Genomic DNA, 23,862 nt, shown 5'->3' with positions numbered 1-23,862 from the left:
TCTCATTCCCTGGAACGATACCCTGCATACACAGGGCCAAGGCTTGGGAAATACAGGCTTAATTTTGTATTTTTCTTCTTTCCTTACCATGTCTGTCTGTCTCTAGCAACTATGTTTAACAGTGCAGGATTCATAACAAAATGTTCACAGCTAGCATCTGTGTATTCATCACTGCTTTGAACGCAATGGCTTGTGGCAGCCATGTCATTTAAATGAAAAGTCCTTGCCTGATTAAAGTAAATAAATAAATGAGGTTACAGGTCTGGAGTAGTGCAACATTGTTCTTGAATACTGAAAGCAATCTCAGCTTTCTGGCAATGATTACATGTTTGTAATTTCCCAAAGTAAGCTTATTTTTTCAGAAATTTGCCAAGAGCAACACATTTGGTTCACATTTTAGACATTGTACATGCGTATCAATACAGCAAGATAAATGCTAAAGACAAAATTTGAACCAGTCCCTCTGGTTATAAGTCAATACAGCATCAATACAGCAAATGGTGTATCCTTTCTGACACCTTGGTGATTCTTTAGACAATACAGGTCCACATTATAGGAAGAAAATCTGCAGACCTGGGCAGCCCCATACTACTTTTTGATGTTTTGGTAGGCCTTACCTTGCAGAAAGGGCTATTCTGCAACCCAAAAATCAACATCAACATCAACAAGACATTTAAAGCAGGCAACAAGTGGTTCTCTAACATCTCTTCATGTGATTTTAGACAACATGCTTTTAGGTACTTAAATTCACTTCCCTGATTATATCTGAATTTGAATCCAAATGTCAGTTTACTAACTGAACAACCAATACACCAGGGACCTGTATACTGGTCGTAATTACAAAGTAAACACACCAGGTGTGGGCCACTTCAGATGTGGAACCAGTTTTCTAGTTGCATGGGGGCAAAACAAGTAGGGAAGCAAGTGTTCACACAGTACTGTGAGGTGCAGAGTTGGTTGTATTACAGAGATTACAGTCACTTTACAAGTGAATATCCAGAAATGAAGTTTTTGTTTTCATAAAAATGACTATCAAGTCATCAATTGCTAGGAGGAAACCTGGAAAATCAACATCCACTCACTAGAAAGCAGTTTTGCACATGGTAAGACCAACCCCACACACAAAGAAACAGGAGATAACCAGAAAAAGTCAGTCCTCCGATGTTTTATTTGATGTAATCATTCAACAGCCAGATGAGAGTTGTGTTAAAGGGGGACTGTGAGCAACATGCATCTCAACCAAAAACTGTGTATCAAGTGATGTCTACAAACTACAGTGTGGACCATATTTTCACCATGAAGCTGGACTGTTATCAGACTTATAACCGTTCCTTCTCTTTGCTACTGTCAACTCACACATAAGGCAACCTGCTTTGTCCCTTGCACAGAAAAGACAATGTGTGTCCTTTAACAACCAGGTAAACTGGCTCTCTACTTCGGCTTTTAGAAGAAAGATGGGACGGAGCTGGAATCCCAGCGGGTCATTCCAATGTGAAAAATTGGATAGACATCCTTCAGTTTGATCGGACTCAAGTCTTAATACAGGATTTACTGCAATAGATGAGATGATGGGGGCATAAATGTTCTTGCAGCAAGAGAAAATCACTCTGTCCCTCTAAATAATTCAGTTTAAAAAAAAAAAGAGATGGGAACAAGAGAGGAGGAGAGGAACAGTGAGCCTAACAGAGAGAAAGAGAGACAGAGTGAGAGAGATGGTGAGACAGGAAGGTTTTGTTGTTGGGAGTCTACTTTATGGAGTAAAATTGGGAGGGCTACATAAAACAGGAGAGACAGCCAGTTAAATCTGACCTGACTACTGTGTTCATTTTGTTTGTTTAGAAATGCTTTGGGAGTAACTTTGCTGCACTAAGGTCAGGCCAATAAAATAATTTAATTTAAGACAAACGTATGGAGAGGAAGAAGGAGCTGAAGATGGTGAAAAGGGGGTGAAGACGTTTCTCAAAAGGACACGGGGGGGAGAGGAAAAGGGGAGAAGGTGACAGAAGAGGAGCTGGGAGAGGGTGTAGAAAAGAGAGAGAGGCAGAGAAAAAGACAGAGCATGAGAATGAGAGAAATTTCTCAGTCCTCAGGTCCACCTCCTCATTTCTTCTTCTTCTCCTGCGTGGAGGTAAACCAGGCGTCCAGCAGCTTCTTGCTGTAGTAGATCTGCCACGCGTGGACCTGCACGGCGATGACCATCACCAGGTACATGACAGAGACGGCGGAGAAGCCGAAGATGAAGCGGTAAGCTTTGCCGTAGCGGTAGAGCTGCTGGGCCACGGGGAACATCTCCATGCCCCCGTAGATGAGCGGGGCGATGCAGAAGAGCCCAGCGCTGATCATGGCGATCACCAGGTAGCTGATGTTGTTGCGCGGCAGCGCCATGAAGCTGAAGATGGAAGGGAGGATGCTCAGCAGGTAGGGGTACTCCCACTGGTACGGTGAGGCCACCACGTCATGGGACACCAGGTTCAGCTGGCTGACCGTCACCTGCGCCGCCACCAGGACCCAGATCAGCACGTGGACAATGTTCAGCTTGCGGATCTCTGACTTGAGGGCCACGCTGAAAAAGACAGAAGGGAAGTTTAAACACAGATTACACCAGTTCACTAGACACTGGGTGGGGGTATGTGGGGTTGCACAGTATTGACTCCAGGCCGGGTCACAGCTCCAATGTGCCCCAAATTTAAGAAGTGGTTAAAAAGAGAGAGAGAGAAAAAAAAAAAAACACCAATCACCTACAGATAGGGTAGAGGCAGTATAATATGTAAATTTTGAGTTTCAGAGAACAAATCAAATCCTGCCCAACAACAACTGAACACAGGAAATGATGGCATACTACACAGCTAATAGTTTTTAAACATAATATCCCTCTGTATGGTTTTCGCTAAAATAATACTCAACATAGTCAAAGTTAAAGACAATCTACAATGCTTTAATTTTTCTACACATACAGGGACATGAATTACAGAATGTTTTTACACTGCACATCTAATACTTTGAAAAGAATAAAACCTCATCAATACTAATCTGAAATTTGAAAGTCATGACAAAAGCTTACTGAATAAACAAAATATCCTGGTAAAATCCTTTGTGGCCATGATCGCTGCCTCTACTGCTTTATTTGTAATTTGTTATTGCCGTTTCTGTCATTTCAGTTTTTTTGTGAGGTTGACTACTGCGTGTAATACACCTGAGGTGAGACAAGATCACATGATAAAAACTGATGTAAAATAGAAAGATGTATATGCTGATGATGTTGAGTGGTACTGAAACATGGTCAAATGCAAACAGAAAAATACAATAAGAAAGCTGAATGCTAATTTGATCCAGACTTTGCCAGTATCCTTTTCTTTTGCTTGAGTCATTTTTTGAGGTGACAACACACCCAATTCGATTACTTAATTTGTTTTGATGCAAGTATGGGGTCTCTCTTCTCTAAAGAGAAGAACAGAGCAACAGAGAAAATATTGTGTCCTGTCCCAGTATGGAACATAATGACCCCACAGCTGTAGAGACACAGATGGACAGAGAGGCATAGGTACAGCCAGGTAGACAGCCATTCAAATACATGGTGCAAAGTATGAGGAAATAAACAGCATGAAAGCTGCCGCTAACTGTCAGAAAGATGGACAGACAGCTGCAAAGCCACAGAAAACGGCTACCTCATCTGGTAGTGGGAGGCCACTTTCTCTCGGTGCTGGAAGTCACTTCCATCTGTCCCTGAAGCTCTTGGGCCAGCACGAGAAGCCATGGTGAACAGCTGCTTGCCCTGAAACTCCTGCAATGAAACCATTTCCTTCATGTTAAAGCCCAACTTTGTAGAGACACAACACAGATAATACAATTCACTAAATAAACATGTAATCAAGTTAAGAACCATAACATTTTGGACCTGCCTTCATGTGTGACAATTGAGCAACTACTGCTACCAGACGCAGATTAAAAGCACTAGCTCATTGACATTGACAGACACCATGGATTGTGTTCATCAAGGTGTTCATCAAACTAGCTAGCTACCCACCAAAGAATAACAATAACCTGATGTCATTGGCTTTATTAAACACCCGTTTAAGTATTCATGTCACATCTGACACTTATTTTATGACGGATAACCCAGCAACCAAGCCAGCTAGCTACAGACGCTGCCTTTCAATCACAAGTCCGTGTGGCCTTGTCAGCATGCTGTCTAACCTGCGGTTGCTAGACTAGCTAGCTATGCAACTTATTAGCAGAAGCAAATCAGCGTACTGTTGTGACGAGTACCTTACAGTGCGTTAGTGTGGGAATCTGGAGAAAGATGTCGCGTAAACGATAAGCATTTAATTCACAGACATCCCCCGTGCTTTCACCCACAAGGACTTCGCTACAATCGATGACTCTTGCGGTTTGCCTTTTTACCTCCAGCCACACGCAATCCGGAAGTACACAGACGCTTCCTAGACTTCGCCTCTTCTGATTGGAAGGAAAAATGATGATGCTTCCTGTATTTTTCCCATCCACCCCTCATTTAAAGGGGACTGGTACTCTCAGGTGTTATATAGAAAAAGATTTTTACGTTCACGCGTGTAAATTGAGCTGTGAACGGTGCACTGGGGACAGCAGAGTGAAATGTAAATGTAAAAGCCAAAGTAGTTAACATTCAATGCCAGTGATTAACAGTTTCTTGCTAGCCTTTTCTTTCTAGACCGCTGGTGAAGGTATTCTCCTCTGCCTGGTGACGTAGTAGCGTAAATACTGGTACGTAGACTTTTACCGTAGTTTTCCGTGAACAATGGCTCCGTGAATAATGAGCAAGTGCGCCGGGTTCAGCTGACTGTGTTCAAGGAAACCATTATGATCCAGTGAAGTTAATGGGCTCTGGGATAAATAGGCATCTGTTTAATTTGTAATGAATGAATCGGGGGTGGAGGGTGGGGGTGGGGGTGAGGGGGTTAAAAGTTCCTTCCATTGGCTAACCCCTTCACATTAGCCAAGTACCCGTTGTCCCGGAAAGCAATATATGTCATCATAAAAATATATATATATTTAGAAGAAAAGCTTCCATTTTAATATTGAGGCAGATGTTCCTGTAAGGCTGAATATGATGATGTTTAGCCTTGCCAGACAGGACAGACCAAATGATGAGAATGAGAATTTTCAGGGGTACCAAGGATTTGGATATTTGATATTAGGGTTGGTTTATTGTGATATTGTGATGTGATGCAGGAGGAAAATTACAATGTAAAAGCAGAATAAAATAAGGTAGAATGCGCAAACAGCACACATTTTTGGCATTTGTTGTACGCTTGTGTTTGATTGTACCAGATTATGTGTGCTAGATTGAGATTAGGTGGTACAAATGTAAATGTCTGTAAGGAGCAGAGTTGGGGTCAGTCTTATTTCCATTCAGTCAGTTCAGGATGAATTAAAACTCAATTCATTATCTGAAAAATCTGCATAGAAAATGGTAGTAATTTAAGAGTATGTGATAAGTCAAACCCAGTTGCAGCTGCATTGAATACCCAGTCAGTAGACTCCTCACAGAATATATGGATTTGTCATCTCAGCTATATGAGATGCAGATTGCCTCACAGCAATGCTGCATCTGATTGGTCCAGAGTCAGTGCTGATATACATAATTCTCAAGAGAAAACTCTGTCCCTGTCCACCATAGTCTTAAATGCAGATGCAGTGCTACTTCATGGTCTGTATAATTGCATCCAATCAACAAATATGGGACCCTGCATTGTTTCACTCCCACAATGGGCTCTACATGAACACATCTTTCATCTTGATAAGATGGTGTTTTTCTTCTCATGGAAGATGATGAAAGAAAATGAGACATTCTTTTTTTGTAATTAATTCACCTTTATTAAAAAATAACAACAATAATAACTGCATTTCACTTGCATGGATGTTCAGCACTGAGGTCAGACAAAAAGACAAAATTTTCACAAGCCATTCATTGTTTTTATTTGCTTCACAAGGTCCAGCTTCTCATCAGCCCATCTGCACATAAACAAAACCAGGCAGTCAGTAGTTACATGAATATGTTATATAGATGGATGCAGAAATGCATTCTTTAGCCACCCCATGCATCTTTCCATGATGGCAACACAGGGTTAATGGTGGGGATCCTGTTATACAAACATGTCCTACTGCTCACATTTTTGCCCCCTATGGCTAGCAGTTTATCATTTGGCAACCATCTTTTTCTATGTACAAATTTTAGAGACTGCACTTTGCGCCTTGAGTGATCCTCAAGGGAAATAGAATCAGTTATTGATTGATCATGTCAAGAACATCTGAGATTAATTTGATTGTTAACTGTATGCTCAGCTATTTCTGAACATGTCTTTTGGCCAGCAGGAGAAGTGACTCAAAAGGAGAACCTTTTTTATTTGTTTTATTTTACTCCCTTTTTCATCCAACTTTAGTGGATGCCAGTGTTATCACTTAAGCTTGTCTCCTGTGGGAGTACAGGAAGAGCTAACTGTAATACTTTGATACATCCGCATGTTAATCCAGATACTTTTCACAACACAGCACACTACAGTGAAGTAGGTGCTCATTGCATGATATGTCTTACTCCACTGACATCATCTGAAACCAATTTGTTCTGCTGCCGTAGGCTTCTGGTCATAATTGGCGGATGACATAGCTGATTTTGATGCCATTCCATATAGGGCTCAGGCTATATTCCAGATGAGTAGGAGGACTCTTGAAAGAAGTATCAATTGTTTTATTTAGACTTATCTCGTAAGCCTGCCTTGCACATTACTTTGGCCTGCTTTACATCAAACCACAGTATGCTTTGTGTGAAACAAATTTGTGAAACAAAGTGTGTTGTGTGTATTTACATGGTTTTGCAGTGTACATAACAAAGCATAACAAACAATGAACTTATATTTAAAAATAGTTACATAAATTCAAGGATAAACACAAGTGTGGTTCACTTTGCCAGAATCCTGTGTCTCTGTTGTTGTTTCACTCTGACTGTCTTTTTTCAGAGAAATAGTTTATTCTTATAAGTCCATGGTGCATGCATGGGTCCACCTTTTTGCATAAAAAATAATACACCACATTATGTAATACCTTCAGATGCAGTATGCTACACATCAAAGGTTATCATAATTCTGTGTGAAAAAACATTCAATGGAGGCTGAAATACAGAGACAGCATATCACCCAAGTGATTTGTTTTCTGAGAAAAACACACTACACATGCTTTACATTTTCTTACTTTTAATTATAAAAATCACAGATGGTGTTTGTCAACTTGTCATCTCATTATTTCAGTGGCTACTGAAAATGGACTAATATTCACACACTTCTTTTTTTTCCAACCATAACAATTGCCACTTCAATAGCGTTCCACAACAGCATATTCCAAAAAATGAAACATTTCTTGTTCTCTGTATCTATCTATCCTCTGTACTCAAATTCACTCTATCACACTTTTTACATTTACAATAAGACAAAACAAAAATTTCCTTGGACTCATTTCTTATTTCCCCCCTCCAGTGACGGGTATGTTGGTAGGACTGAATTTTTTCTTACATCCTCACACAATTCACAAATTCACAAAAGATGTTTTTACTTTATAGGACGTCTTAGTCACATTTTTCACAATACTCCTGTTTGTGGGCAGCTGCCAGTTTCATACAAAATCATATATTTGCATATGCACATGAAAGATTGTAAGAAATTAGTCTTTGCGTATTTCAGTTGAAACGGCGTATGGTAACGGTTTATACTTTTTTCTTCCTATTGAGAGTGTGAGATTTTGAACAAAATAAGGTCACATAAAATGCAATAGATTAACTTTCCTCCTTTATAAATACAAACTTGATCTGTAGTACAACTCATTTGACAGTAGCATTGAGTAGTTTTATATCATGATTATTTCGTGTTCCTTGCTCAGAACAGGAAAATACAGTAATCTTGTACCCAGTACCATACCTATAAAATGTTTATATGTAGCTCTACACTGGCAAGTACACTGGAATACCCCAGAGCTTGTCAATGTCAACAGGATAAAAGAAATTACTTTTTAACATGAAAAAACTCTATAAATGTGTACAATTAAAAAAAAATATTAGTTCTTTGTTACATGGGGTACAATAAAAATCCAGAGAAAGAGGAGTGGACATATTGGCCAGCGTAAAGTCCTGCTGCCTGGTCTGATGGAAGCTGAATGTACACTGTGTCCCCTGGCTGTAAGGGCAGCACAGCACTCCCGGACGCCTGGTCCAAGAAGCTCTTTTTGTACTCATCATATGTGTACATCACTGGCTCATTATTCCTGAACAGTGCCACCCACACATTGGCCCCCTTGCAGTGGATGTGGTAAGCAAAGTAATAAATTCCAGGAATTTCACAGGTGAAGACTCCGGTGTCTGGGTTGTAGTTCTGGCCACCATTGTACAGGAGCTTGTCGAACACCACTGGGGTGCCTACAGGAGGGAATGGGGTGGTCAGCTGGGCTGTGAATGCAGGCATCTCCAGGCCATGACTTCCCATTACTGCCCCTCCATGCTTTCCTTTCTTAAAACCCTCTGGTGGGGCCTTCACGCCATCCAGACCTGGGCCCATTTCGGGCAGGATCTGCCCCATATCAGGAGGTAAAAGAGGGGGGCCAGGTGGGCCTGGAGGTCCAGGTGGCCCAGGTGGTCCAGATTGACCAGGGGGCCCGATAGGACCTGATTTTCCTGGGGGTCCTTCTGGGCCTTGAATCCCTTGTTCACCTACACCTGGAAGGCCAGGTTGACCAGATGGCCCAAGTTCACCTTTTTGTCCTGGAAGCCCAGGAGGTCCGATTGGCCCTCCAGGACCCGCAATTCCTGGTATGCCTTTGGGGCCTTGTTCTCCTTGTTCACCTGGCACTCCTGCTTCACCCTTTAGACCTGGCAACCCCGGTGCTCCAGAAGGACCTGGTAAACCTTTCTCACCGCCTTCTCCTTTGGGGCCTATGGGCCCAGGGGGACCACGTGGGCCAGGCTGGCCCTCTTCTCCAGGAACCCCAGCCTGGCCTGGAAGCCCTGGAGGCCCCGTCTCACCCATAGGACCTGCTTCCCCTTTTTCTCCGATAGCGCCACCCTCACCTTTTAGACCTGGGAAACCAACACCCCCTGGTGGCCCCATGGGACCAGGTGCACCTGGGGCCCCAATTTCTCCTGGGGGGCCAGTCACACCAGGAGGGCCTCCAAGACCTTTGTCACCCTTTGGGCCTGGGGGACCTGGCAAACCACCCTGTCCTTTTTCACCTTTTGGTCCAGGAAGTCCTGGTTTGCCAATTCCAGGTAAGCCAGGGGCTCCTGGTAATCCTGGTGGACCTTGTTCTCCTTTTTCACCCTGATTCCCTGGTTGTCCTGGCAAGCCATCCTTTCCTACTTCACCGACACCAGGTGGTCCTGGTGGCCCGGGCTCTCCTCCCTCACCGGGTGCTCCTATTAGGCCAGGTTCTCCTGGGGGACCTGGTTTTCCTGCTTCTCCTGGCGCCCCTGGGGGTCCACTGATGCCTGGCTTTCCCACTCCAGGTGGTCCTGCTGGTCCTGGTGGACCTGGAGGCCCAGCAGGTCCCTTTGGGCCTGATGGTCCTGGTTGACCATTCCCTTTGTCACCTTTGGGTCCAGGCAGGCCAGGTAGTCCAGGTGGGCCTTTGTGACCAGGCTCTCCTCGAGGTCCTGGCTGTCCAGGGAGGCCCTGACCCCCAGGTTTCCCCAGGCCTGGCAGCCCTGGAGGGCCAGGTAGACCTGGAGGCCCTGGCAAACCAGCTGGCCCCACTTCACCACCAGGACCCAGTTCACCTTTTGGTCCTGGCAGTCCCACTCCTCCTGGTTTACCTGGCAGTCCTGGCAACCCTGGTTTGCCTATTCCTGGAAATCCTTGTGGGCCAGGGGGACCTGGCTTTCCTGGGGGTCCTGGCATGCCGTGGCCTGGTGCTCCTGGGGGACCTGGAGGTCCTGGAGGCCCCTGGGGGCCAGCATCCCCTGGGGCACCCTTCTCACCTCTAGAAACTGTTTCACCTATGACAAAAGAATAAAATGTGAGCATAGGGCCTTAATTCATAAAGGGTAATTGGACAGTATGTCCATATTCAAAATAATTCCTAAATTATACTTTTAAATTATACAGTATTTACTCATATTGTCATAAAACAACATTGGTTAGCCCTGTCTTTTGGCAAATGTTTAAATATTTCCTATTAATATCTTCCTTGATATCTCATCAGTGCAAATGTCAAATATGGTTTGAGGGAAAATATAATGTTTCTATTATGCCAAGATATTGAAATCCAAGATGTTACCCATTTCAGGAGCAATTTTTTATCTTAATACCTGTTTCTCTTAAAGATACATACATTTTCAAGACTAATGCTAAGGCTGAATGTTTATGTTTAATGAACTAAGTAATTGCTTTGTAATGTAGATCATGTCATTTAATGAGACTGCAGTATTCTGTTTTTGTTTGTTTGTTTTAATTCCCCTTGAGGTTTGTGTAAAATGGTTTGAAGTAAAATGCACATACACAATTTAGGGAGTCTATAAAAGGCAGGTATTTCTGGAAATTATTTTAAACTTCCCGCACCCCTACATCCCCACTTTTGCTAGTTTGCAATAGTGGGATATATATGTAAACTTAATTCATCCCTACCTTTGCTTCTGTCATTATGGATGGATTTGCACCGTTTTTTGTGATTTGTTATAAAAACATACCATTAATCTATGCATTGTTGACTTTATTATTGATGGAAATTTTGACATTCTGTGTTTTTTGGCTCAATTGGTGCCGCGTGACTGTGTTGCTGCCATCTCCTGGCCACATGTAGCACTTACATGTTTACTTGTTTCAGGTGAAAGAAATGGAGGCCACCTGGGGTCAACTGTCCAATCAGCGCTAGCATAAAAGTAGCACTCTGGCTGCACTTGAGGAAGAGAAGGAGGGACTGTGTTCTGTTGTGAAGATGTAAAAGCTTGTGAAGTTGGTGACCAGTGAGGTAAGAGCAGTTTCCCCAAAGTTTTAAGTCTGATAGAGACAGTGATTGAGTTTTGATTATATTGCCTGTTTTGAGCTGTTTTTGAGCCTGTTTCTCTTTTTTTGCTTTAAAACTGTGCGGCTGTCTTTTGGGATGCATTACCCCATGCAACGCACACATCTCATTTGATTGTGTTTCATAGATTTAATTAGCTTTATTAGCATTTTTAGAAAATATGTTATTTACAAGTAACTGGATTTGGGGAAGGGAAAGATTTTGTTCCGTATGCATTCATTTTTTAATGAATCATGAGGGTAGCTCAATGCAAAGAAGTGTTCAATAAATAATTCAAGAAGCATATAGGCACCCAGCAGACTGCCAGTTATTTGTGTCAAATAACACAGGTCAGTCTTAAAACTGAGTTTAGGCTGTAGGACTCAGAACAACTGAACCACTTTTGAACCTGGGACGGACTTTCAAGAAAATGCCTTAAAAGTCATTATTCCTTTTGGCAGGGTAAGCATAGTTTGCCTTTGAAATCAGGTCTTTTGTCAACACGGGGATAATTTGTTCGTGTTTGATTCTTTAGCTGACGTCAGGCTACCCTTTGAAAACAGTATTATTGCTGGTCACTTCTTAGAGATCTGTCGTCCTCTCGTGGCCAAAGAGAAAAAGGAAGGAGAAAGATTGTACACCTTGTAAGACCTCTCCCCTACTCCCCAATTTCTCTCTTATCTCTTAAGACCCCTTAAATGTCCCCAATATTCAAAGTTTCAGGTTTGTGAATTTTAAAATACCCAATAAATCCAGATTTCATCCAAGAAATGCATAAAAATAGAAAGAAAAATGCTGCGTCAGACAGTTCCAACAGTTTATAAGATGATAGTAGCTGAACTGCACATGTGCAGTCAGCTGTGGTGTGCGTGGGTAAGAGTCTGACCTTTGTCTTCCTTGCGAGGCATCTCCTTTCCCATGTGCATGTGCACGTGTGGTATCTCCTTCCTGTACTGAGGGATCATGGGAATCTCTTTGCCATACTGAAGGTGTGGCATCTCCTTGAGCAGATACTGCTGCTGGGGCAGCATTTCCTTGCCCAGGGGCAGATGAGGTAATTGTGGCATTGGCTGGTGCTGCTGGGGCAGCGGCTTGTGCCCATAGTACGCCCCTCCGTGGACGTTGTGTAGCACAGCCAGCTGGAACACCACCAATAGGAGATGACCAGATAGAGGGGTTGTGGCCATGGTCTGAGAGGGAAAGGGAGAGAGACGGAGGATTAGTCATACAAGGAGGGTCAACAAAACAGGTACAGTAACTGATGATACTACTGTTACTAGTGATTGACACCAAATGGCACCAGCGTATGGTGCACCAGCAATATGTGTTTTTAACAAATCAAGTTATGGTTGCTTTGGTGATGACACACAAATCTGTGTAGCAACAGTTGTTTAAATTACAATTGGAATCAGACAGGGAAAAAAGAAAAAAAATCCCCTCCTGCAATGTGACATTCAACTGTAATATTCAAATTACAAGACAAAAGAGAGGCCCCATCCTTCCCTTCCTCCAGAACTTTTCCTGCAAACCTTTCCTCTCTTCAGTCTTCAGGTACCGCAGACTCAAATCATAAGCAAAAGAGATGCCCCATGACTATTTTATATGGGTGTAGTAAGGAATTTTTTACTGGCATTACTTGATGTTGTTTCATTTCTAATCTTGTCCCTGCTTTTGTCACATCACATATAATATTATTTATACACAGATTTAATATTAAGTATATTCTGTGTAATGGTACATATATAAATTTTATGATGGTAGATATTTTAGCCTCAGTGTGTAATGAAGGACCTCTTCCGACATATTTGACAAATTAGCAAAGAGGGGATACATTCTGCATGATTTCTATGCTTCTCTGCATTAAGCAATGGGCAAACAGCATCAGAAAAGAAACAACAGTGAGTTTGTCATGTTGACTTGTCGGCAGCTCCATGTGACAATGGAATACACAGGAGTGATATGTCTAAGTTGTAACTGGGATAACATACACTCTTTCTCTGTTAGCTCTGTATTATGTTATCGACACCTCTACCATCAAAACAAGTGCTTCCTGAAAGCTTTGGAGGAAAGCTTTCCTCATGGTTTGATTGATGTCAGGTCCTGATGTCAACAGCACAAGGCACTGCATAACAAGGTCCTAAGTAGATTAAATCAAAGGCATTTCAGGCCAGTGAAATGCACGATAAAGTGCAAGGGTGAATGCACGTTTGCCTTCTTCTCGTCCTCCCTTCCTACTCTTTCCAGTGAGGAGCTCTCCCTCTCTTAACCTGTCCTCTCTTCCTCTCTGCACTCTTCAACATGCAGCCCTGTCTCCCTCCCCTGTTCTTCCTGCCATTGCCGTGAGCTTCATTTAACAACAGCGTCTGCTGCAGCGCACTGTGATTTTACAGGAGTGAGAAATATTTCAGGGGTTAAGGAGCCAAGTCACGCACACTTCCGCTCAAACCCTGAGACCTCCCTGTCTGGCATGTACACATTTCTCCACTATTTTTCTCATTAACCACTTCCTTTCTATCCCACAATGCATAGCACCTGCAGGAGGATGTCAACCACACTGACACCCGAGAGCACTCACTGACTGAATGAAAATTAAACATGCTTCTCATAGCTAGGATGTTTCTTCACTACTGGTGTGACAGTTCACTCATCAATCACCTTTGATGTAATGTTTAGAATTTTAAACCTTAAAGAATATGTTAAAAGAGCCCCTTGGGGTGTTCTCTGAAAAACATAAACCAAGGGAAAGTGTTACATTGGGCTTTGGAAGTATTTATCAACAGTCATCAAAAGAGTCACCTACCTAATCTGGTTAGTACCACCAACATAACTCATATACTGTATGTTAACTGCATGAAAACATACTGTATGTTGGACCATTGACCTTGATGTTTATGTATGGCACTGTCTAGTTCAGTCCAATTGCCTTTTTACCTCAGATTTCCACTCAGGCTGTACCACTATTCAAAAAAGTGACCTCTTTTCAGATCAAAGGTCAAGGGTCATGGGCCAGTAACATGCAGTACATGCTTGACTACCTTCAATATTTGTGTGCTTCAACGAAGCTGACATTTTTGCTGCATATCCCTTTTTTCCTGAAGTGACCCTGTTAACCATTCAGCGACTGCAGGTAGACAGAACATGGATTGAAGTCAATATTATTATTCTAGGAGCAATGGAGAAGAACTCTGCATTTTGATGGGAAGCTGCAATAAAGAGCACCTCACACCTCCATGTATTGCTCCCAGAATATTGAACATTTTAGGCATCCATTTCCTCTCTAGCACTGTAGACATTTAAAAGACCAGTTCATGTTTTCTTCATAATCTATATCCAACACAAAGAACCATTCTGCACACACAGACAAAAGCAAGCAAATATGGCAAATATATGCAATTTGGCAACAAATATATTCAATGTAGAGTACTAATATAGTGTACCAAGTTGTCACATAGAATTTTCACAGACCATGTAAAGAAAAAAATCAACTGTCACAGATATTTAAACAAACACAGATAAGGAACTGTATAAGTTAGCTCAAACTAAAAGTCTATGCCTCCCAAAGGCTTACAGGCCATTACTATAACTGGACTCCAGACAGTTAATTGAAAGATAACTGATAATGCCACAAGTCCTATAGGAGAACATTATTTTCCCTCCCTGCCTCTTAGTTTTTAGTATTTGTCTCAGTCTTGTGCCACAGAGCACTTATCATTGAAATTCAGAGGCCTGTGCTGATTGTGCAAACATTTGGGGTATTTGAAATCTCCAGGTAAAGGCTACCCATAATACTTTGAGGCAAACAGGGGCATGCACCAGATGCTTGTCTCCATTTGTTTCCATCACAGGCTTGATTTTAGTGTGAAAACAGCATCCAACAAACAGAACCAGACCAACATCTTGTCTTATTCTCAATTTGTCCCTTTCACACTCGCAGAATATGACATTTTATTTGGGCAGAGGGGTTCTTGCCTTGTCATATTTTGCTGGGGTTGTTTGAGACATGTGAGAGCCCCTGGCACTGAGCCTGATGTGATGATGATGATGATGAACGAGAAATTCCAGTGTGCTCCGACTTTTCTCCGAGTGCTGGCGATTTTAACAGGGGCTTGCCATCTACACCACCCTGTGGAACTCTGCTTTCCTCCTTTGAAGAACATGTCTTGTTTTCTTGGAGAAATGCACAGACTCGCTAAATGCCTACAAATATTCCTAGATGGCTAATGAAAAAACAATCAGTTTTTTAGAATTATTTTTTTACTGTTCTGATGGCTGCTGTGAGTGAAAACAGAAATAAGACAGAAAAGAGTACCATGGAAATAGGTAGGTCCAAGTCATTTTGAATGTAAATCGTGAGTTTGCACACCCATAACAAGATAAATCCTTAAACATTTTGCTTAGGCACATCTTATTCTATATAATACCTTATTCTACAAATGAAATAGCCTGTGACTTTGTGACATGGAGATGTTAAAATTGTTCTGATTAAATTCATTTGACAGTTATTCTGCAGTTCTGACTTGTCCCCTAACTGCAGGCCTGACATCTTTCATTAGATGCAGAAGTATCAGAATGAACTGGCCTCAGCTGCTCTGAAGCCACACAAGAGGGAGCTGTAATCTCTGGAACTTTCTTTGGTTGACCCTTGGTCAGGAGCTTTGTTTACAACCTTTTGTCAAAGTGTGGTGACAGTCTCTTGGGTCCATCATGCCCACTTTGAGCATTGTGAGTGAGTTCAGTGATGGAGAGTGGGCCCTAAGAAATGGTGTCAGTTATAGATTTCCACTCTAGGTCCAGAGTAATACACACAGGGAGCACAACCATCTCACAAGGGGATGCATCACCAGGCAGCATGACATCTTATGAGCTAACTGCTAGCAGCCTAGGAGTTTGGTACCTGGATGTTAACTCACCAGCCAAACACATCATAAATGCGGTATAAGTTTTGCAAAAGGCATCCTGAGAGAAATGAATCCCAAACACAGGGTACAGTTGGCCTTCACTCTACAGTCCATCTCACATACAAACAGACACACACACATACACTTCATAACAGCACAGTTCTCTATCTGTGACCACACTTATTGACTCAGACCAGTGGTAGAAGGCCTTATCAGAAGATAAAACCTGAATGCTATGGCCCTTCACATGACACATATCTGTGTTACAAACTTTATCAAGAAGAGGTCAGAAACCTTGTTGAATATTCCATAATTTATGTCAATTTTTTATTAAATTGCGCAAAGCAAACACTGAATGTAAGATCAGTTCAAATCAGATTGATAATCTGACAAACTGAAAAACTGACAAAATTTTCATAGGTCAGTTATCTATCACTGTCAGGAAAGACCTGACTAGTCAATACACCATGCTGCATACTACTTTGAGTGCAAGTAGCTGACCAATGAGAAAGATAGGGTATTAGAATCGTCTTAGAGATAAAGTTGATAATTAAGCATGCCATATAAATCCTTAAACAAGTTACCATACAGAGCAAGGTATATTTTATAACTAATAATCTAGAGTAGTAATTCTAGAGGAGAAGTACAAAATTTAGGAGGCTCATATCCCTCCAGTTCGAAGACACAGAATACAAATTCAATACTCAGTTCCAAATTCCCAAACACCAAATTCCCAAACACCAGTTGTGCAGCTGTTCAGAACTGATGTCAGAAGTGATAGAACAAAGAATTTCAAGTTTCACTCCAAGCTGTATATCTGCTGCATCATACCCTAAGCCAGATGTCCATCATTCCAGAAAATATAGCTGGGGAGCTGTCATTTGTAATAAGACAGGGATGCCGTGGTCTTTTCAGGTTTTAACAATTTCATTCTAGCCCTGACATTTTGGCATGTCACAGTTATCTAAAAGACTTTACATACACAATGACATTTGTTAATGTTGTCTTTTATGAGCAAATATTTCTGTGCAACAAATCTGTAAACTGTGAGAATAATAGACAAGTCTGTAAACTGCAGTTAAAGCTCTATGGCAGAAGAGACCTTTGTTGATACATTTTGAGAGAGAAAAAAAAATGACTGTCTTTTTTCACAGGAAAGAGTGAGCAGGCTTGAATGGCTTTGAGGAGGGATAGATTCAGTTGAGACACTGCACTGCTATTTGCTGAGTATGAAACAAGGCATCAAACTGCTGCAAGGCCCAGATCCCATCTGCATATTATTCAGTTCAGTGTAAAAATAACAGCCTTATGAGAGACTTTGAGCCCCCAACACCAGACCATGTATCAGGGTCAGGAGAAACTAATTATGATCTTGTCTTTTTACCTTTTGCATCCTCCACACAGGAGCTCTCTCATGCAATACTCAGTACAGTAAATGCCTGTTGCCAGCTGAACAACTAGACATGCAGTGATTAACATCTGATTCAACACAGAGGTTTTGCTTTTGGTCAGATGAGGTGAGGTAAGGAGATAATTGTTCTGTTCTCCCACGGGTTGGCAAAGACTGGGGACTGAACCGTACCTGCAACTTTTCACAGGCATCCCTCTGGAGACGTGAGGCCGTATCACACATTAGAGTGGTGTCTCATGTTTGTTTGTTTTTGGTCCCACCTATTACCTCTCTCCACCCTGTTCCTCAATGCATTGGAGCCATTGTGCTGAATGATGAATTTTCACACATATCACTGAAACCTCCAACTTCCCAGTTATGTGACTAAGTTCAAGTAGGAAGACTGTACTCGTAAACAAACAGCAGTGGCTCTGTATACCTATTTTTAAGGGAGTCCTCTCTGGATCAAAACGGTGTGAAATTTTTAGTGGAATAAGGTACGGCCTCCAGAAGTGAGTTGCCTTGTGGTGGGTTCAGTCCAAACACTCCCTTGCCTCCCTGAGCCAACAGTGGTCAAGTCTGATCCCACTCACATTGCCCACTACCTATAAAACTCACACAGCCTTAATAAAATCCTTACTGTTTTCCACACAGGCTTTCATTGAATAACAAACTCGATTAATGTCTACTTTGCCTCAACAAGACATAGTACTGGAGCCACACTGGTCTTTTGTAGCCCTACATCAAGTCAATATTATCAACTGTCTTTAATATTACAATACACTAGGCATTGAAAACCCTTTGGGGAATAAATATCAAAAGGGACTCCCAAGTGGCTCCAAGTGGAGACCTATGGCCCTGATTTGAAACTGGCTGTGTTATCTGACAAAAACAACTGGAAGCCTACAACAGAGCGAATTGGGTTTGTTCAGCCGGGGATAGGGGTGGGTAGGTTTGCCAGAGCTTTGTTGTCTCACCCTTCTCAGGCAGTCCGTGATTCGTCAGGCACCTGTGAGTTGCCCTAACAGCAGTGGCGTAGCACCTATCCTCCAATGAGCAGCCACTTAACTGTGGTGTACTGTATGACTTGTAGTGTGAAAACTAGCCACAGCTGCATTTCAGTTAATTGTATCTGAGGATTCCATGTCTTGCTTCAGCACTCCTGCATGAACGCGTGGTAAGACAAGCTCAATATACAATTGGCAATTTCAAGGAACAGCCAAGAATAAAGGAGAAAAAGCACAAAATACTGAAAACAGACAAAATACCATGTTCCATTAAACACAAAAAGATATACTCACACACTGTTGGAGTTTTTTTAAATAGTAATACCAGTTTAACAGTAAAAACATTAAAGTCTCTGGGAGGGTGTTGCAATATGACATCCTGTGGCTATCATCAGTTCAACTAGTGCTGATTAGTGAATGTGTTAAAACTATATCAAAAATGCCAACATTTTCTTGTAAGGTCTATTGTCAGCATGTCTATGTAAGTACTGTTGCATTCACTGACCTATCTAATCCTCATGCTTGCTAGATTGAGAAAAGTTAAAATTTTGAAACATATTGTACAACTATATTCACAAGCTCTTAAAGTTTCCTTCTGTATGTTAATAATTGATGACATTGTGGTCAAGGACACAATACATTGCTATTTAGTGGTGTAATATTAGTACAGTATGGAAATAAAATATGTATACACATTTTATTGGCTTTATGCAACACTCAACAACATTTAAAATTCCACAAGCAGTGAAACATTACTAGGCAAGGAAACTGGAAATGATGGAAAAGGGTTTAACCCCTTGCAAAAATTTCCTGATAACTACCTTGTGCTGACATTTCCACAGTGCCAGACTTGCACCTGGCTCTCTGCTAGCCCTCTCACCTTAGGGAATCTTGGCAATAGCCCCAGGAGCTCACCCACTGGAATCCAAAATCACACTCAAATTGTCTTTCATACACGTAATCCCTAACGTCAATTTCTTTGGCGTTTATTTTAGAGCTTAGGTAGCTCCACCTGATGGAAGAATGTGAAGCCTGTTGACAGAATGGAAAGTGAGCCGAGTCCACAGCTGCAGACCGTAAAACATGCTTTCCCATTGCCTCACCTGAACACTTTGGTCTGAGCTCCAAAAACACTTCTTTTTGTCTTTAGCTAAAGTGAATAAAGGATAAAGAGTGAAGCCATGGAATCTCTCCTGACGCTCCTTAACAGATACCAGGGGAGGTGTTTTTTTGACTGCCTTAATTGGTCTTTTGCTTTCCATAAGTCCTGCTTGAAGAGTGATCCATTGTAAGTGCTGCAGCCCAACAGCAAGGAAACCCATCAATCCTTACCCATTGTCAATCCTTACCCATTGTCTCATGTCTTCCTAAAAAAAGAAATCTAAGAAATCCCTAATCTGATGTCTCATTCCCTGCATTCCTTCACATGTTGGTGCTCTCTTTGCAGAGGTCAGCATAAACGTTGCCTTTACTAGGTTTTGAGCAGGAAAGCAAAATCAGTATCCTCTTTTGGAAAACATCATACGTAAATCTCAACATAGTTACATTTTCCGGTTCATGCATGACATCCTTACAGGAGATGACCTATACAATAACTTATTCATCCCTACAGGGCTCTGAACAAAATATGTTCCTACATTAGTGAGAGATATAAAAGAGAGTGATCAACTAGTGTATGTACTGTATAAACAAGGTTTGGTCTATTCTTAGAGTATGGCTGAATAATGAGGGGAAAGACACAAGGCTTCGTTTCAACAATATATTTACTGTTCTTTCAGACATGATCTCTTGTCAATCCAAGCTTGTTTCCTCTGGAATCCAGGAGCATGGGCAAATCTAAGACAAAATGTGCTGGTGAATCATCATTTTCTCATCAGCCGTGAGCAATGTCAGACAGAATATATGATGTCTGAGAAAAGAAGTCTGGCTTGACTCATGGCCAAGCTGCTCTATTAATACTGAGGGTCTTGTGTTCTACTTTTCCAAGTGTTATAGTCCCTTAACAGGGCTATTTCTGCTCAATAAACTGAGAATCAATAGAAACATATCACTTCCACTGGCTAAATGTTATATAACTGATATTTTATTGAATGGATGCAACTTAGGCATCTCCTTTACATTAATTAACATTTGTCTTTGGTATGATTGGTCATAATATTAGTATAAGGTACTGTATATGCATGATTGTTATCATATTAGAATAAGCCTGCAAGACAGGCAGCAAGTGAGATCGGAGGACTTCATCAATATACTGCTGTATATGTCATATTGCCATCTATCACTACGAGTAGAACTCTGCAGGGGCATTTCTAGCTATTGAAAAGATCAGGGGATAAGTCAAGTTTGCCTGGGGCTTGTCTTTTTTTTTTTTTTTTGAAGGAAGATTGGCATCGGTAGGTTGGGGAGGTTATGTCTACCTTTATAATAAATAAATATTATCACACCTTCGGACGTCAAGTTCCACTCTGTTACAGTCTGTCTGTTGTTTTGCTATAAACACTTCCTTTTTCAGGGCGAAAATATTTGGGGCTAGGCTTAAAATATTCGGGGCTATAGCCCTGAATGATTGTACCTAACAATGCCACTGGGCTAAACACTCCTGTTTCTGTCACTATTCCATCTCTCTGTTGTCTGTTGTACACAGAAACTAGCACATCAGTCCACACATCTGCACCATACTTAATGGAGAGCAACATTTAATTGTGAGTAGGATTTGGGTCCTTTGCAGGCAAGTCTACCTGTGCTGTTACTAACACAGTCTCATTCTTCTGCATGGAGGAATATTGGTGAACACTTGCTTGCTTGCAATGTTGCAATCTGATGCAGGATGACAGGAACTGGAAAACAATCCTGAGGATGGAGCACAATTAAGTCACATCTCTTGGTGATGTGCTGTGAGTCGTGGTCTCCTAGAATCATAATCTGTCATTAACTGTTTGGCTCTAACACCTCGTCGTGTTAACAGTCACTGGCAGCGAATGCCCCAGATGGCAAGTACTGTCAAATGATGGTAGCGAAATTAACTAATCATCTTTGCCCAATCACCACTGACAAAGCAGGTGATGTAGTGCTTTCTGCAAAACTGGTACATACTGCACTTTTCAAGCATATTAAACATAGCTAAAGGCCTTCTTGAATCTTGGTTCAATAGTTCAAGCAAAAGGCTTTCATAATTGAAACAGTCCTAAAATCACTAAAAAAAGAAAGTATACTAAGACCTTCTGCACTACCTCTGAATGGCCACTGGAGAGAGTCACTGTGTGGGTATTGAAGAGTCAGGAAAGCGAAAACCCAAGTGCTGTTCGAACAGGCAAGTCACAGAACCAAAGCTAATTAATGTGACATGACAAAAACCTGAATCAGTCCAGAGAAGATTCTACTGCTACTGCTTCTATGATGGGAATGAGCTGAAATCAGTCATTTCAACCATACTTTTAATTTGTGTGACGACATTAGTCTGCAGCTGATGCTGTGTGCAAGTGTCTATATGACATTATAACAATTATCTCAGACCACCTGTAAACTGCAATGGATTATTGGATAGTCACCAGAGAGATATCTGAGAATGTAGTCATTTTCTTGTGTTGAGATGTGCTGTAGAATTAAAAAAAAAACACATAGAGAAACATGGATACTGACCCACAAATGATGCATGTATTTGTTGTGAAATAAGATGGCCTTGTGTGAAAAAGCTATGCAGATATCAGGTTTTTGAATTTGCCTGGTTCCTTGAAGAGTTTTTCAGATGGGAACTAAAAAGAATGATGAATGAAAGGTTTATCAGTCAATTGTTTCTACAAGAACTACATTAAAAGTCTTACATATAACACAGTAAGTGAATGATGCATACAAATGTTAAAAGCTGCATATTTGTCAGAAATCTGCAAACCGTCCAATGGCCTAGTATTTCCTTTCTCTTTTAATGCACTCAAAGGCAAATATCTGACTCCACATATGTTGAGTACATGCTGCATCTTTGAGATTCATTCAGAAATAGCCAAATGCTAATTGCCAGCCAGCCTATAACCTCTTCTTTCTTAAAAAACAATATTTGCTCTCGACACACTCCTCCAGCATGCCCACTGTGACTCCCCAGCCCCACTCACACAGTCCCTTGCACATAGTCCTCCCCTGTGTGGCAAAGCTGATGGGGAATCATGCCACACACCTCCACACATGTTCTGTCAGTACAACTGAACAAAGCTCTGCTTATTCACACCACGCATGTTTTTCAGCTTAGTCCTGAGATTCCGGAGGAAATTGGCTTTTCCCTGAGCAGCTCAGGGGGGTGACCACATGGGGAGGGTGCTCAGATACAGCAGAGCCTCTCCAGCCTGTCACCCAGGCTTCACCTTTCTCTCGCCTTCCTCCAGGCCAGACCTGAGGAGCCCTTCTGCAAATCTCAGAGACCACAAACTGCTTGAATCTCTTCAGGAAGCAAAGGAGGAAATACATGCATAACCATAATCCTTTGTTTTGGTAGGTACTCATGGAGCCTGTCAAATGATTCATTTCAGTATAACTCTGAGCGCTATTATCACTACCTTCTTTTCTCAAGGCAATCTGTCTAAAGATTCATTCAAAAATATGAAAGTCTTCTTGCCTTCTTAAACACCCTCAACGTGCTGAAACCCTTTTTCAAGCTTCTCAGAAATATATATGAGACAGTTCCAATGGTGTGAAACAACAAGTATCATCTACAGTACAACAAGAATAATGAGAACCTTGCTCTGTTCAGCAAAGCTCAGTTTTTCTAAAAGCAGAGGAGTCATCACTTCTCAAATCTTTCCACAATTGTAACAATAATGCAGAAACCGTTCACCGTTACAACCATAATGGAAACAGCACAAAGGAAGACACCAAGATCTTTCTAATATTCTCAAAATATCCTAATGTGATAGAAGAACATTGGCTCAAAGCAGTGGTTTTGAGGGGAATGCATTTCTCAGCAGGTTAGACAATATAGACTATAAAACAGCACAGCATATAAATGACTGTTATCATGATAATTATAGTATGAATATGAAATGCACTTACCTTTGCCAGTGTGAGGTCTTGTTAGTGGAACAATCACTGTAGAGAGAGAAAAGAAATCTGCACAGCAGCAGACAGCATGTACTGAGCTTTTATACACAGGTAGGTGTGGCCTACCCACTCAGAGGAGGAGGGCAGTAAAGGAGAGGTAGACATTTGGAAGAGTGAGAGAGTGGGGAGAGACAGACAGAGAGCAAGAGAAAAAGAGTGATATATAATGAATTATATGGAAAGATGGGAGAAAGACAGGGGATGAGGGAGAGAGAGACGACAGATTACAGTGATATTGACATTGTGTAAGGGACGAGGAGCTACATGTGTATTTATATATGTATGTATGCACATGTATGTGTTGGCTGTGTGGCCAATGTGTGATTTCATATGTCAATATTATATCCAGTATCAACAGATTTCATATTGTAATGTACATCTGTAAGGGACATTTCCCCTCAACTATAATATCAAACATGGTTATATGATAATTAATCAAAATTTATTTCTTTATTTTGTAGAAATAATT

General features: G+C 41.5%; 2 protein-coding genes across 2 annotated transcripts; both read right to left on the bottom strand.

Annotated features, from left to right (window-relative positions):
* Positions 1 to 1,133: 1,133 nt before the first annotated feature.
* Positions 1,134 to 4,416, bottom strand: jagn1b (jagunal homolog 1b). The gene is made up of 3 exons (XM_036540874.1): positions 4,267 to 4,416; positions 3,666 to 3,781; positions 1,134 to 2,563 (listed from the first exon to the last, which is right to left on the bottom strand). Exons 2-3 carry the CDS (start codon positions 3,752 to 3,754, stop codon positions 2,101 to 2,103), a joined length of 552 nt encoding a protein of 183 aa, XP_036396767.1. The 5' UTR covers positions 3,755 to 3,781; positions 4,267 to 4,416; the 3' UTR covers positions 1,134 to 2,100.
* Positions 4,417 to 8,090: 3,674 nt separating this feature from the next.
* Positions 8,091 to 23,398, bottom strand: LOC118786105 (collagen alpha-1(VIII) chain-like). The gene is made up of 3 exons (XM_036541152.1): positions 23,346 to 23,398; positions 11,900 to 12,203; positions 8,091 to 10,009 (listed from the first exon to the last, which is right to left on the bottom strand). The coding sequence occupies exons 2-3, from the start codon at positions 12,198 to 12,200 to the stop codon at positions 8,091 to 8,093; spliced, it is 2,220 nt and encodes a 739-aa protein (XP_036397045.1). The 5' UTR covers positions 12,201 to 12,203; positions 23,346 to 23,398.
* Positions 23,399 to 23,862: the final 464 nt, after the last annotated feature.

Source organism: Megalops cyprinoides, chromosome 11 (assembly GCF_013368585.1).
Source record: "Megalops cyprinoides isolate fMegCyp1 chromosome 11, fMegCyp1.pri, whole genome shotgun sequence".
NCBI lineage: Eukaryota > Metazoa > Chordata > Actinopteri > Elopiformes > Megalopidae > Megalops > Megalops cyprinoides.
Note: the sequence above shows the minus strand (reverse complement) of the source record. Positions and strands in the feature narration are given on the sequence as shown.

Bases quoted from the DNA above. Each gene is read 5' to 3' on its own strand.
- LOC118786105 (XM_036541152.1), bottom strand. From the start codon at position 12,200: ATGGCCACAACCCCTCTATCTGGTCATCTCCTATTGGTGGTGTTCCAG. The intron at 10,010-11,899 runs GTCAGACTCTTA...CTTTTGTCATAG, and splicing joins GCCTCGCAAGGAAGACAAAG to GTGAAACAGTTTCTAGAGGT.
- jagn1b (XM_036540874.1), bottom strand. From the start codon at position 3,754: ATGGCTTCTCGTGCTGGCCCAAGAGCTTCAGGGACAGATGGAAGTGAC. The intron at 2,564-3,665 runs GTAGCCGTTTTC...TGTCTTTTTCAG, and splicing joins GCCTCCCACTACCAGATGAG to CGTGGCCCTCAAGTCAGAGA.